The sequence below is a fragment of the Phyllobates terribilis genome, unplaced genomic scaffold (genome assembly GCF_046119375.1).
Source record: "Phyllobates terribilis strain yellow unplaced genomic scaffold, ASM4611937v1 Scaffold_9__5_contigs__length_417890890, whole genome shotgun sequence".
Taxonomy (NCBI): Eukaryota; Metazoa; Chordata; class Amphibia; order Anura; family Dendrobatidae; genus Phyllobates; species Phyllobates terribilis.
In genome coordinates, this window is record NW_027362769.1 from 384,711,733 (window position 1) to 384,728,082 (window position 16,350).

At 42.7% G+C, this 16,350-nt stretch overlaps 1 protein-coding gene across 1 annotated transcript in view; it reads left to right on the plus strand.

Moving 5' to 3' along the window:
• The first annotated feature begins 1,057 nt into the window (after positions 1–1,057).
• The window catches only part of SEPTIN12 (septin 12), a 116,958-nt gene continuing 101,665 nt past the window's right edge, over positions 1,058–16,350 (plus strand). Inside the window, exon 1 of the mRNA XM_073648565.1 lies at positions 1,058–1,329. Within this exon, the coding sequence (XP_073504666.1) occupies positions 1,275–1,329 (55 nt within the window). The 5' untranslated portion in view covers positions 1,058–1,274. The remainder of the gene's footprint in view (positions 1,330–16,350) is intronic.

Sequence of the window (16,350 nt, forward strand, 5' to 3'; positions counted from 1 at the left end):
CTGAGCGAGGCCCGCCACCATCGCCTGAGCACCCTGCGAAATGGCTGATAACAGGGAGCAATAGATAGCAATCACCTGACTTAATCTGTGTTTCTCTAGCCTTTTTACAGTAAGCTTCAGTCTTGTCTGGAATGCCTGATAACAGAGAAAAATAAATTGCATCTAACTACCACTTAAAGAAGTATTCCTATTTCCAATATCCTATCCCAATATGTAGCAGATGTAATAATAATAATATTAGCAAATGCCTCCAATTAGAAATGTAGTATAGTTCTTCTGATTAGCTCTGTCACTTACCCCATGTGCAGGGCATTGCAGCAGCTTAGGTATCAATGGTTATAACCACTAACTAACTGTCTTTATATAAGTGGTCGTAGATACCTAAGCTACTGCAATTCCCTGCACATGGGGTAAGCAACATAGTGAATCTGAAGAACTGTACTACATTTCTAATTGGAGGTATTTCATAATATTATTTTAGGATATTCGAGATGGCAATGCCCCTTTAAACAAAGACACATGGGCTGTTTACATCTACAGTTCTCACAGCTGAGGGTTTGATACAGTTGTATCCAGTGTAGACAATCCTCTGTGAGCTGAACACATCAGCAGCACAAATATTTATCCTCTGTCCTGACAGTTTGTTACAATGTGTCAGTGCAGGATATGTATCCTCATACAGTTGTGAGAAGTAGCCTCTTGCTTTTAGTGAATGGAAACCTTGCGCAGAAGGTGAAGAATTAACGCACAAAGCCTGTGAGAAAGTTGCAGAACTTTCCATCCTGCAGTGATCGCACTTCTGGGTCTGGGGGAGATTTACTGGTCCCAGGAGCTTGCAATCCGCAGAGATTAAACATTGCGCAATAGTATTTTTTTTTTTTTGCATTTATATTACTCAGCAGGAGAAGAGTTAAACAGAAGAAGCCCAGGATTTGGCTGCACCCCCCTCTTCCACTTCTGCCCCCTCCCAACTTCCAGATGTGCTGATCAAATAAGTTGCAGAGAGAGGATGGGGAATCCTACAAGGTATGTGGGGGGTGTAACTGATCCTCATCATCTGGGGAGGGGATTGCTGGGCTGCAGCTCCCTCCACTCCTGGATCCTCACAGTGCAGTGTGCAGTGCTCAGGGGCGCACTCTGATATAGGGGGGATCACTGGATCGTCACATCGAGACCCCGCACATGTGGGACGTCGCCTCGCCTGGCCCCGACATTTGAGTCTCACTGTACAGGGGGCTTATTCTTAGCCTCAGCGATCGAGAAGGGGGGCGAGGATGGCTCACTTATCCGTCAACGACCACTTGGAGGGGATCCTCTCTGACTTTGAAGGTAAGGATTCAATGGGAACGTATATGTGCAGATGTAGCAGAGGTGAACGTGTCTCTTACTCATCTCTGCGGAGTCTCATATCGCCTCTGAATTGTAAAGTGCTGCGGAATATGTTGGCGCTATAGAAATAACAACTGTTAGTAATAAGCTGGGAGCGTGTAGAAGGGGGGCAGCAGTCCTATGTCAGACCGGCAGTCCTAAGTCAGACAGATCACGCTGGGAGCTGTGGAAAATGACATCTGAGTCCTGTCTTGTAGCCCTGCTGAGCTGTGTATCTAATCCTATCATATATGATACCGTCTGCTGAGCCGTGTATCTAATCCATCATATATGATACTGTCTGCTGAGCCGTGTATCTAATCCTATCATATATGATACTGTCTGCTGAGCCATGTATCTAATCCTATCATATATGATACTGTCTGCTGAGCCGTGTATCTAATCCATCATATATGATACTGTCTGCTGAGCTGTGTATCTAATCCTATCATATATGATACTGTCTGCTGAGCCGTGTATCTAATCCATCATATATGATACTGTCTGCTGAGCCGTGTATCTAATCCTATCATATATGATACTGTCTGCTGAGCCGTGTATCTAATCCATCATATATGATACTGTCTGCTGAGCCGTGTATCTAATCCTATCATATATGATACTGTCTGCTGAGCCGTGTATCTAATCCTATCATGTGTGATACTGTCTGCTGAGCCGTGTATCTAATCCTATCCTGTATGATACTGTCTGCTGAGCTGTGTATCTAATCCTATCATGTGTGATACTGTCTGCTGAGCTGTGTATCTAATCCATCATTTATGATAATGTCTGCTGAGCCATGTATCTAATCCTATCCTGTATGATACTGTCTGCTGAGCCGTGTATCTAATCCTATCCTGTATGATACTGTCTGCTGAGCTGTGTATCTAATCCCATCATGTGTGATACTGTCTGCTGAGCTGTGTATCTAATCCATCATTTATGATAATGTCTGCTGAGCCATGTATCTAATCCTATCATATATGATACTGTCTGCTGAGCTGTGTATCTAATCCTATCCTGTGTGATACTGTCTGCTGAGCCGTGTATCTAATCCATCATATATGATACTGTCTGCTGAGCTGTGTATCTAATCCTATCATATATGATACTGTCTGCTGAGCCGTGTATCTAATCCATCATATATGATACTGTCTGCTGAGATGTGTATCTAATCTTAGCATGTGTGATACTGTCTGCTGAGAAGTGTATCTAATATTACTATGTGTGATACTGTCTAATCAGTCGCTGTATGTAATTTTATCATGTGTGATACTTTCTGCAGAGATGCTGTATCTAATCAAATAAAGTGTGATGCAGTGTATCTAATCCTATGATGTATGAAACTGTCTGCTAAACTGTGTATCTAAGCCTATCATATGTGTTACTATTTGGTGAGCTGTGTATCTAATGTTATCATGTGTGATACTGTCGGCTGAGCCTTGTATCTAATCCTATCATGTATGATACTGTCTGCTGAGCAGTGTATCTAATATTACCATGTGTGATACTGTCTAATCAGTCACTGTATCTAATCTTATCATGTGTGATACTGTCTGCTGAGCAGTGTATCTAATATTACCATGTGTGATACTGTCTGCTGAGCAGTGTATCTAATATTACCATGTGTGATACTGTCTGCTGAGCAGTGTATCTAATATTACCATGTGTGATTCTGTCTAATCAGTCACTGTATCTAATCTTATGTGTTATACTTTCTTCATCTAATGCTAGTGCATCTAATCCTATCCTGTGTGATACTGCCTGCTGAGCTGGTGTATCTAATTCTATCATGTGTGATACTGCTTGTTGAACTGGTGTATCTAATCCTATCCTGTGTGATACTGTCTGCTGAGCCGTGTATCTAATCCTATCCTGTGTGATACTGTCTGCTGAGCTGTGTATCTAAGCCTTTCTTGAGTAATACTGTCTGCTGAGCCATGTATCTAATCCTAACATATAGCTTTGCCATATGTGACAAACTTCTCACTCTGCTACATCTGACTCTCAGCTCCACTACACCGTACACACACACACACACACACACACACACACACACACATATATATATCACTACTAGGCGCTGTCATGACAGTCTGGGTTTCGTCTCAGTGCCTCTTTCAGGATCTCTAGTACCAGGATTGTCGCTCACACTTATAGAATTTGTCCCACCCTACCCAGGTGATGGGGCATGATGAGACTTGTAGTCCTACATATAGGTGTATATCAGGAGATGAAACTAACTCCTGCAGAGTAGAAGATGAATTACAGCTTACGTTTTTCCTAAAGGGTTAAAAGGGTTTTCCACTCAGAGACTTTTCTGGCCCCTGGGGATCTGTGGGGCCCCACATAAAAGCCCTTTAAGCAACAGTGGTGGGGGGGTAAACGTCTATAATTCAGAGCTGATTTTTTTAAGATTTTTTTTACAATATTTTCTGTATATGAAGTCTCCTCACACCAATGAAAACACGCCCAGGAACTTCATGGTCCATGATAATCATCTCCAGCCCTAATCCCCCTCTCATTATCTGCATAGAACAAATTAAAAGAAAAAAATAGATGGAATTTGCATAAACAAACAGTCGGTCACGTAAGGAGGAAATGTCGCCCACACAAGAAGGCAGCGATCACTATCGGGAGACATGTTTATGCTACTAGGCCTCAAACCTAGGTCCTCTGTTTTAGTTACCCATAGCAACCTATCACAGCGCAGCTTTCATTCTTCCAGAGTAGTTTTGGACATGAAAGCTGCTCTGTGATTGGTTGCTGTGAGCAACAAAGAATTTCACTGATAAATAAGCAGACTGATTTGTCATTGTCATATAGGAGTCAATAAATGCCGCCATCTTATTAGTTCCTCCCAAGCATTATCCCTGTATGTCATGTGATAACCCTTTTGGGGGGCAATTTTAACCATTCTTTGCCACATTTAGTTTCTCTCCTGCATCCATCTTAAAGGGGCAATTTTTGGGGGGATTACTATTCCTAATCCTGTACTGTTGGTGTCACCAGCCTTTCTTTCAAAGAAATGATTGAAAGACACATTGTATGAGAAGAAATCTTAGAAGTCTCCTGTGTGCCCTTTTAAAGGTTACAATTTCCAGACTGCCCATTTATGAATTAAAAATTAAAAATCCCCCTTCCGTGCCACCTTAAGAAGTATTAATGTTCATTGTTCCCCCTTAACAAGTAATAATGCCCCAGATGCCCCTTAAGAAATAATAATGCTCCGAATACCCCCTTAACAAGTAATAATGCCCTTGGTGCCCTTTAGGAAGTAATAATGTTCCGAGTACCCCCTTTAGAAGTAATAATGCCACAGGTGCCCCCTTAACAAGCAATAATTCCTCGGGTGCCCCTTAAGAAGTAATAATGTTTCAAGTGCCCCCTGAACAAGTAATAATGCCCCAGGTGCCCCCTTAATAAGCAATAAGGCCCCAGGTGCCACTTAAGGGGGCACTCGGAGCATTATTACTTCTTAAGTGGCACCTGGGGCCTTATTGCTTATTAAGGGGGCACCTGGGGCATTATTACTTGTTCAGGGGGCACTTGGAACATTATTACTTCTTAAGGGACACCCGAGGAATTACTGCTTGTTAAGGGGGCACCTGGGGCATTATTACTTCTAAAGGGGGTACTCGGAACATTATTACTTCCTAAAGGGCACCCAGGGCATTATTACTTGTTAAGGGGGCACTCGGAGCATTATTACTTCTTAACAAGTAATAATGCCCTGGGTGCCCTTTAGGAAGTAATAATGTTCCGAGTACCCCCTTTAGAAGTAATAATGCCCCAGGTGCCCCCTTAACAAGCAGTAATTCCTCGGGTGTCCCTTAAGAAGTAATAATGTTCCAAGTGCCCCTTGAACAAGTAATAATGCCCCAGGTGCTCCCTTAATAAGCAATAAGGCCCCAGGTGCCACTTAAGAAGTAATAATGCTCCGAGTGCCCCCTTAACAAGTAGTAATGCCTCAAGAGCCCCCTTAACAAGTAATAATACCCCGGTGCCCCCTTAAAAAGTAATAATGCCTTTGAGTGCCCCATTATAGAGTAGTAGTGGCCAGAGTGCCCCCTTATAAAGTAATAATACCGCTAGTGCACCCTTAGCAAATAATAATTGTCCGAGCGCCTCTTTATAAAGTAAAAATTCCCAGAGTGCCCCTTTAAAAAGTATTGATGCCCCTTCACTGCCCCCTTAACTAATAATGTTTGGCATGCCCCTTATCAAGTAATATTGTCCTATATTAAGTAATAATACCCGCTTTGGAAGCCAATATAATTGAGAGTAGCACTTGACTGAGCAGAGAGCCATAAGCAGCACATCAGGAGCCCGCGAGCCCCTGGTTGGGGACCCCCGCTGTACAATAATATCTGGCACAGCCTCATATAATAATACCATGCCCAATGCCCATAAAGATGCAGCAGTTTGATCATCTGACGCCACCTTATGGACGGGTATGGCATTGTGCCTTTACAACGAGGCCGTCACGCAGTGTTGCAGCCATATCATCCATATTTTTACGGAAACGCATCAACAGGATTAATAAAAGTCCCATTAGTTTCAGCGTAGTGATGTATGCATTGGAATTATTACATTGTCACGTTGTTAGGGGGGCTCTTCTGAATGGAAAATCACCCAGAAAAAATTAAAGTGGCCTCCCACCCTTCAGGGGACTGTTTAGCATAAATGACCCCCCAACCACATGTATGTGCTGTGTCCTAACACGCCGTGTGTACAGAAATGAGGGGATTTCACTGTCTGCCTCCTTTGTCTGTTCTCCTTGTTTGTATAAGTTTGCACACCCTCCCTTCCCCCGCTGCGCTGTCTTTTTGATGAGCTCAAGAGTTGGAACAATTTAGTGGCAAATGGCAGCAACTGCTTGAAGGTTTCTCCACTTGAGACGCCATTTGTAAACACGAAACATGAAAGCCGCCAACCCCCCCTGTCCATTCTGGGAGCTGTCAACCAGGCGGTGACACGGGGACACACTTGTTTCCTGGCCATATGGGGATCATCCTCTTTGTGTCTGGTATTCTGGGGAACATCAGACACTGAAGGCTACAGGATGAGGGGCATTGTAGTTTAGGAATGGTTGTCTGAGGTGTGGGTCTGCAGGAGGGCCCCCGAAACAGGACATATGGCATCTGGAGTCATAGGATCGAACTCTTCTGCAACATGGAACCCCAAGACCCCACAGATAAAAGTTTATACCGCTTTGTTTCATGTCCAAAATAATACCGCCACAGTGTTATAATAATTGCACCATAAAGTTTCAAACAAACTGTTCCTATATATTGTCATACAACAGTACCAGCCAACATATAATCTAATATTATGAGATATGGTGCTCCTATAATGCTTGGTATGTGCATAACTACTAGTTTTATACAGTGCCCAAATAATACTGCCATACAGTACTCAAAAAATAACACTGCATATTGCTATATCACAGTACCAGCCAACATATAATCTAATAGTGTCCATATAATGCCTGCTATGTGCACAAAATACTAGTTCTATACAATGCCCAAATAATACTGCTATACAGTGCTCAAAAAAATAACACTGCACATTGCTATATAACAGTACCAGCCAACATATAATCTAATAGTGTCCATATAATGCCTGTTATGTGCACAAATACTAGTTCTATACAATGCCCAAATAATACTGCTATACAGTGCTCAAAAAATAACACCTCACATTGCTATATCACAGTACCAGCCAACATATAATCTAATAGTGTCCATATAATGCCTGCAGCAGTGCATAAATATTAGTTTTATAGTGTCCAAATGATACTGCCATACAGTGCGCAAGTAATTGCACCATAAACTTTCCAACTAACTGTTTAATATATTACTATACAACAGTACCAGCCAATATATAATGTAATATTATCAGTAATAATGCTATATAATACCTGCCTCAGAGCACAAATATCAATTTTATACAGGTTTCCAAATAATACTGCCATACAGTGTTCAAATAATAACACAGTTTTCAACAATATTATATATTGCTATATCACAGTACCAGCCAACACATAACCTAATATATTATGCATTTTCCTTTCGCAGTGTACAAATAACACTGCCATACAGTGCTCAAATAATAATGCCATACATTGCTGTATCAGAGTACTGTACCAGTCAACATATAATCTAATAGTGTACATATAATGCCTGCCACAAGTACACAAAGATTATTTATATATAGTCCCCAAATAATATTGCCATACAGTGCTCATGTAATAACAGCATACATTGTCCACCTGTGCCATATACCACAGTACCAGCCAACATATTATCTAATATTATCAGCTATAATGTCCGTACAATGCTGCCAACTGTGTCATGCATTGCAGTATCAAAGAACTAGCCAACATATAATAATAATAATCTTTATTTTTATATAGAGCCATTAATTACACAGCGCTTTACAGACATTATCATCACTGTCCCATTAGGGATCACAATCTACATTCCTTATCAGTATGTCTTTGGAGTGTGGGAGGAAATCAGAGAACCTGAAGGAAACCCACACAAACACTGGGAGAACATACAAACTCCTGGCAGATGTTGTCCTTGGTGGGATTTGAACCCAGGACCCCAGTGCTGCAAGGCTGCAGTGCTAACCACTGCGCCACCGTGCTGTCTATATACGGTAATCTAATCCTATCAATCCTATGCTGCCTATATATTGCCTACCTCGGTGCACAAATATTAGTTCGATTCAGTGCCACAATAATACCGCCATGGTGTCCAAATAATAACACCCTGAAGTTTCCAATCCACTATGTCATATATTGTTATTTCACAGTACCTGCCAACATATGCTCAAATACAGCCATGGTGGCCATATATAACGCCTGCCACAGTGCACAAATATTACTTCTATACAGTGTCCTAATAATACCGCCATAAAGTTTCCAATCCACTGTGACATATATTACTATGTCACTGTACCAGCTATTATATAATCTAACACCATTCAACACATGCCGCAGGGCCCAAATATTATTTCTATACAGTACCTTCAGTAAAACTGCCATAGAGTACCCAAATAATACCGCCATATAGTCCACAAATAATCACCTTTTTCGAATGCTCAAACTAACCATATATAAGTGCCTAGCTTGGTGCCTACGTAAAAATTGCATAATGCCTCTTAGTAATAGCTGTGTGGAAGCCTACAGTATATAATCGCGACATTCACCATGCTGTGCATTATTAATAGCCAGCTATACCAGTGCGTGCCATATAATAGTGCCATATTCAGAGCCATATCATAGTGCCATATATAATAGTGCCATATAAAAGTGCTATATTCACTGCCATATAATAGTGCCGTATATCAGTGACATATAATAGTGCCATATCATAGTACCATATATAATAGTTCCATATTCAGTGCCATATAATAGTGCCGTATATCAGTGCCGTATAATAGTGCCATATATTAGTGCATATAAAAGTGCTATATTCAGTGCCATATATAATAGTGCCATATATAATAGTGCTATATTCAGTGCCATATAATAGTGCCATATATCAGTGCCATATAAAAGTGCTATATTCAGTGCCATATAATAGTGGCATATATAATAGTGCCTTATATCAGTGCCATATAATAATGCCATATAATAGTGGCATATATAATAGTGCCATATAATAGTGCCGTATATCAGTGCCATATTCAGTGCCCCTATACTATACACATATTATATTATTATTGGGGGGTGCTCTAGACCAGATGTAGTGATAATACCTCCCCTCTGTCATCGCGCCACGCACACGTTCCCCCTGCGGTAAACACGCTCATCAATCTCTCTTACTCCAGGGAATTTATCTCCCATTTTTACTACGAGCACTCCAGAAATGTTTTGACAGCCCCATAACAGTGGGGGCCCCGCACAATGCGGCAGTGCCGACCGGTGTCAGGAGGAGCAGGGATCTCGTCATCTTGGTATGGTAGATGCCGGCCAATGGTCGGACAGGGCTAATAATTCACCATGGACCCCCCTGTGAGGACTGGGGGGGGGGGTCCCAGGTGACAGGAGAGCTCCACCAAGCCACTATTGGCTAGGGCAACCCCATGTATGTACAATTTTGGGGCCCAAAGCATAACTTCAAATAGGGCCCCACTACGTTAAGCGCCTCCGTGGACCCCACAAGGGGGGGATAGGTCCGATGGTCACACTGCTGTACTCAGTGGAAGGGAGAAGCCAAAAAAGAGTGTAAAGGTGTCACCATAGACTAGGAGAGGGGCCCAATTTTGATGATAGGGGCCCCTAAAGTCTAATTCATTTTTTTAATCTCCTCGCCCTCACGGGGGATAATCCAGATCCTTTTTTGCCCCAGCCTTGCCGCGTTCTCCTATACAGGAGGATAAGGATCTGACACTTTCTTCCCGTAGGGCCATTCATTATGACAGAGGGCAAAGATGAAAGGTGGCGATCTTTGCCAGGGGCGTGGTCCGGACAAAAGCGTGGGAGCCTTTTCATCCTGGCCGGACAATACGTGGCTTGTGTTTGATGTAGCGAGGGATATAATGTCCCGCAGCACTTTTAATACATCAAATATCCTTTTTTCTTTCTCTCCCTGTCCCCGCTGTTTACTGAACTCCAATTCTCCACCTTTCACTCAGATTCGTCGCTGACTGATTAGTTTGGGTGGGGGGGGGGGGGCAAAAAAATGTACTAGACAGGATATATGGCTGCATAAAACGCAGAATGAATGAAATGTGTAAGAATATTCTAAGATCAAGGAGGTTACTTAAAGGGGATGTAGCATTTCTTACCAGAACTGTATGTTTATATAATTTATTGTATTTTGTTGCATTTCACCATGAAGAGTCTAGATTTTCTCGGGATGTAACTTGTAAAATCCTATTTAAAAAGTCAATTTTAATTTCGTGACCTGCACTACCACTTTTCACCATTATCATGGCAAAAAATACCATAGACACCAATGAAACAGCGCCCCCATTTCTTATTTATTAGTTGAAAAAAAATTCAGTAATTTGAGCCATGGATATGAAAAGGCGCAGGCCTCTTAATAAATTGAACACATTTGGAACGGTCAGGAAAACAGATCTCCACCCGTGATTACAGTGCGTAGGAAAATAGCTTCCCCCTGCATGGCCTTGTCATATTTGTCAATGTGGGGTCATTTGTCTTCTAGGATTCTCTACGCGGGATGATGTCACTCTCCAAGGGAAACTATTTAAAGGGAAATCGCCTGGATCGTTTTTTTGGCGTCTACATTTCTCGGTTATAAAAACAGTTAAGATTGTCATTTTTTACACTGTTCAATTTCCTTTACAGTTTGTTGAAGTCGCTCTCGTCTTTATGGCTGCAGGCAAAACCTGTCAGAGCTCAGAACGGAGAGAGAACAGGACAGCCTGAAACATAAAACAGATCATGTCTGTTTGGGGAGCGCTGCGGGCAACGAGCGGTTAAACCTGTGCCCCTGCGCCTGTCACTCAAACCTCTGGCTGCAGACTTCTATATTATTGTCTGCTCTGTGCTGAGCTCTGCCTTCATCTGCAAATCTTCTTCATTGCCCTTCTCTGCTTGTCCTTCAATGATCTCTGCCTGTTTATTAATTATCTCTGCCCGTCTTTGGCTACCTGTCCACAGTACCTGCTATTATCTGCCTTACCGTCTTCCTATCCTTGAGCCATAGCCTTCTCCATTTAACTGCCTCTGTTCCCTGCCCTTCTTTGCCCGCTTGTCCTTGATCGCTGCCCTTCTCTTCCTACCTGCCCACAGTCTCTGCCGTTCTCTCTCTCTGTTCAGTATCCCTGACCTTCGCTTCCTACCTGCATGCTATCACTGCCCCTCCGGGTCTATTTGCTCTCTCTATCCCTCTCTGCCTAACTGCTCACAATCCCTGCCCTTCCTTACCTTCCTGTTCGGTCCCCCTGCCCTTTTCATCCTACCTGCCCACAATCCCTGCCCTTCCTTGCCTATCTAATATCTTTGCCTTTCCCTGCTTATCTGACCACTATCTCTTCCCTCTACCTACCTTCCCACATTACCTGCCTTTTCATGTCTTTTCTGGACCCTTATACTTCTCAGTTTACCTGCCTAGTAACCCTGCCCTTCATTGCCTACTTGTCCTGGAAGTCTGCCCCTCTCTGCCTACCTACCTACATTACCTGTATTTCTCTACCTAATCTCTGCCCACCTGCCCAGTATACCTGCTTTTCTCTTCTAAATTGTCCACAGTTTCTGCTGTTCCTTCCTACTACTGCCTTGCCTAGCAGCCCATGATCTCTGCATATCAGTCCAGTGTCCTTCCCCTTCTCCACCTTCCTGAGCATGATCTCTGGTCTTCTGTGTACCTGCCCAATTTGTGCAGTATCTCTGTTGTTTTCTCCTACCTGCCCTCAATTCCTGCCCTTGTCTGTGTTACCTGCCCACTATCCCTGCCCTTCTTACCTATCTGTCCAGTGACCCTGCCCTTCTTCTAGCTCTAGTGACCCTGCCCTTCTTCTAGCTGATCATGATCCCTGTCCTTCTCTGTTTACCTGCCCAAGATCCCTTGTTTCTCTACCTTTGTACCTGCCTGCCCCCAATCCTTGCCCTTCTCTAAATCCCTTTACCCATCCCGATTCCTGTCCTTTGCCCGTCCCGAATCGTGTCCTTTGCCCGTACCGATTCCTGCCCTTTACCCGTCCCGATTCCTGCCCTTTACCCGTTCCGATTCCTACCCTTTACCCATCCCGATTCCTGCCCTTTACCCGTTCCGATTCCTACCCTTTACCCATCCCGATTCCTGCCCTTTACCCTTCCCGATTCCTGCCCTTTACCCATCCCGATTCCTGTCCTTTACCCGTCCCGATTCCTGCCCTTTACCCGTCCCGATTCCTGCCCTTTACCCGCTCCGATTCCTACCCTTTACCCGTCCCTATTCCTGCCCTTTACCCGTCCCTATTCCTGCCCTTTACCCGTCCCGATTCCTGCCCTTTACCCGTCCCGATTCCTGTCCTTTACCCGTCTCGATTCCTGTCCTTTACCCGTCTCGATTCCTGTCCTTTACCCGTTCCGATTCCTACCCTTTACCCGTCCCGATTCCTGCCCTTTACCCGTCTCGATTCCTGCCCTTTACCCGTCTCGATTCCTGTCCTTTACCCGTCTCGATTCCTGTCCCGATTCCGGTCCTTTACCCCTGTCTGCATATCTGCTGCCTCCTGGATCCCTACCATTACCTGTTACTAATCAGGACCCCAGTCTTTGTCCCTTCTGACTCCAGTCTAGATCTCCTGCTCTTATATCTTCTCCACAATCCAACATTTTTCCGTGCCGTGAATCCTAAAAGGAATCCGCCTCAAATGTGGAAATAAAGAAAACCCTCATCTTCCTTCGAGGACATGGATCTGTCTACAAGGGGGTGAGCATTCCTTGGAGGTGACATGCTGAGTGAGGGGAATCATTGGGCACACGTTCCCTCCAGCACAAGATCTTACTTGCCTCCTGCCTATTAGGACCTGTTTTATGGCTGTGATAATACTGAATTGATTAGGGTGGAGGATGGGACTTTTCCCTCCCTACTTTGTCATGCTCAGTTCATAGGAGGAATGTTGGCAAAAGAAACACAATTTAACCTGTTGTCTCCTAACGCCAAACATTGTGCCGTTACCATAACAGAGGTAGATAGAGGTGGCTCCTATATCCCAAACCTATAATTTCCTCACTCATTTTATAGTTATGGGTTCACACTTAGGAGTTATTTTATGGTGTGCCCACTTTTCAGCCTGCCTCTAAAATATCGACTGGTCTAATGTGTACAATGGTGGGCTGACTTTACCTAGATGGTGGAGCGAAAAGGCTTGGGCATGTTGGATTTCAGCATGCGCTATCCTTTGTTTCCACAGTAGATAAGCAGTCACTTCGTTCTCCCATTTGGGTCATGCGTGTTTTATTTTTTGCAATGAGTCCCATTTCGATGCCCAGGTACCTTATTAATAAAAGAATCGGGCATTGAAAGTCAACATGGCTTTCCTCTTCAGATATCGGGGAGAGTCAGAGTTCATTCGGTCCCACCAAAATCGGCAGGCTTGGTCTACTTTGCTCTTATGTGTATGGGCTCCTTTTGGTCTTACTCCCTGGCATAAGATGGGTATTCACCAATGCTCCTAATGGGTATCCTACACAATCATTCTGACTGCTCTCCGGGCCACATGGGTTTTAGACAAGGTCCAAAAATCTGATGTTCACCTGGCAAGCCTCAGAAGTTTTCTCTGCCATAGATGGTATTTATCCTTTGTCTTGGTTCCATTGTTTGATATATGTAGAGTTGGAAGGAACTTTAGGAAGAACTTTCAGATTAGTCTATTATCTTTATTAGTTTGGCCATGGCACCCGTCCATAGACATCAATGGTTTCCGTGTGAGTCTACAACCTTCTAGGGTGAAATTTGAAGATCCGGGACCTCAATCAAACCAAGTCAACCAACATGTGACATGTATAGTTCTGTTGTCTTCTTATGTGGTTAAGGAGCCATGGACCCCCAGAGCCATGGTGCTATGTCTGTGTAGACCCTATAGATAGTCCAGACTTAACCCCTATATACAAAATGTCCCACATTTGCCCAACAGAGACAACAGAGGGCGTTTTGGTCAACCATAAGTAGTTCTGTAAGACTGATTGCCAACTTGTGGTTCTCCAACTGTTGCAAAACTACAACTCCCAGCATACTGTAGATTGGTGAGCACTGTTCTGTAGAAATGCAAAGAGTTGACTAACTCCATACAATTCACTGGAGATAAGCTGAGGTCATGGAGGGCCAGTCAGGAAACATGGCCTCCAGGCGTTAACCACAGAAGCTGAGGGATGCCTTGTAATTGTGTGCTCCCTTCCTCTTCCCCAATGAGTGAGCAATCTTTTATCCAGACTTGTAATGACTTTTGTAAACTAAAGTGACGAGGTTTAAAAGTGGATAATGAATTGGGGATTACTAGAATTACCTTCATTAGGTGCCCCCCTGGGGGGAGATGTATGGACTCCGCACTACAGAAGGCTTAGTAGTGCTTTTTTTTTTTCTTGACAAATTACTGGTTTCTTTATGGTAAAGATTGTAATTTTTGTACTCATTTGGATTCACATTCACTGACAGCAAGAAGAGATCTTACAAATTACAGAGAACTGACATGAACATGGGGAGAGACTAATGCTCGAACTTAGTGAATAGTGATCCAGGTACTCCAGATCATTTATCAGTCAGGCTTAATATGGGTGCATAGACTACGCCTTCTCCTCTCTTTAAGGTTCTGCCTTTAAGGTTTGGACTGAATTCAGTGAATGGGATGATCTGTGAACCATAAATTATCACCCTTCCTGAGCCACATGCCAAGTTATAATAAAATTAACTTATTTGTCCACTTTATTTAAAAAAGAAATCTGATTAATAGTGCAGGATGAGATGAGGAATAATAGGATGTGACCGCTGCCCGTGGCTGTTCTCATTCTCTGCTGTTAGCAAATTGACAATCTAGCCTTGAGCTAAAAAGCTATCTGACAATCGAACGACCTGGCAGCACTTAAATCAGGTTCTCCTCTTTCTCACCTGGTTTTACTAATCAGATTTTTTTTATAAAGTAAAACACGGAATTGACTGCTGATCTAATAATTCAGGTAGTATTATTATCCCATAAATCTCACCAAAAGGACTCTAAACCCATAAATTGCGTCCATAAACCACTTCTAAAAATAAGCCAAGACAAAGCAAATCACAAGATGTCATCAGTCTGACATGTCTGAACATCTGCCGAAAATGGCAGCTGCTCTTAAGTCCATGCATCAGGCGGTAACCACTACGGAAAACATTTACGGTTATCATCACTAGGTACGGTCTTAATAAGAGTTAAGGTATATAGTGTGTGTGGGGAGCACCTGATGGTTTCCCAGTCCCCATACACCTCAGGTTGGATTACAACATGGCCGTTGCTTCTGGCAGAAGATGCCGTTGCGTTCGTCTATTGAACATGTTTATGTGAAGGTTAGGGAAGATGTCTATATAAAGGTGGACCATAAACATTATATTTTATTGGTAGGGAGGATCCTATTTTTGTTTTGCGGTATCTGCCTTGAGATAGACTAGTTGTTACGGAAATACTGCCAAATAATTAGCTGAAAAGACTGTGTTGTTTGTAAGTGTATTCATATCAACCAGACTGTCAGTAAGGTCTAAAGAGAAGAATCGAAGAAGGATAGAAGCATCTCATCCCTATCTAAGCCAATATTAGTAATCAGATTTTTAGAAAGTTAGGTGGAAAACCTCTTTCACGTATAGGTCTGTATAGAAGCATCGCATCTCAATTTCAGCCAGCTTTAGTAATTAGATTTTTAGAAAGTTAGGTGGAAAACCTCTTTCACGTATAGGTCTGTATAGAAGCATCGCATCTCCATTTCAGCCAGCTTTAGTAATCAGATCTTTAGAAAGTTAGGTGGAAAACCTCTTTCACATATAGGTCTGTGTAGAAGCATCACATCTCCATTTCAGCCAGCTTTAGTAATCAGATTTTCAGAAAGTTAGGTTGAAAACCTCTTTCACAAATAGATCTGGATAGAAGGATCTCATCTCAATTTTAGTGAGCTTTAATAATCAGATTTTTAGAAATTAAAATAGATATTCAGTTTCACAGTTCGGTGTAGACTCTAGAGAGAAGGATAAAAGCCAAAGGATAGAAACATCACATATCTCAATCACCCAGGTTTTACTAATCCAATTTTTAGAAATTTACATAGATGACCTCTCACAAATAAGTCTGGATAGAAGGAGGATAGAAGCATCTTATCCCTATCTTAGCCGATTCAAGTCATAAAACTTTCAGAAATGTAGGTGGAAAACCTCTTTCACAAATACAGTAGGTCTGAATATAAGCAGAAGAACAATAGAAGCATCTCATCTCAATCTCAGCCAACTTTAGTAATCAGATTTCTAGTCATTTATTAGAAAGTAAAAGAAGTTATAT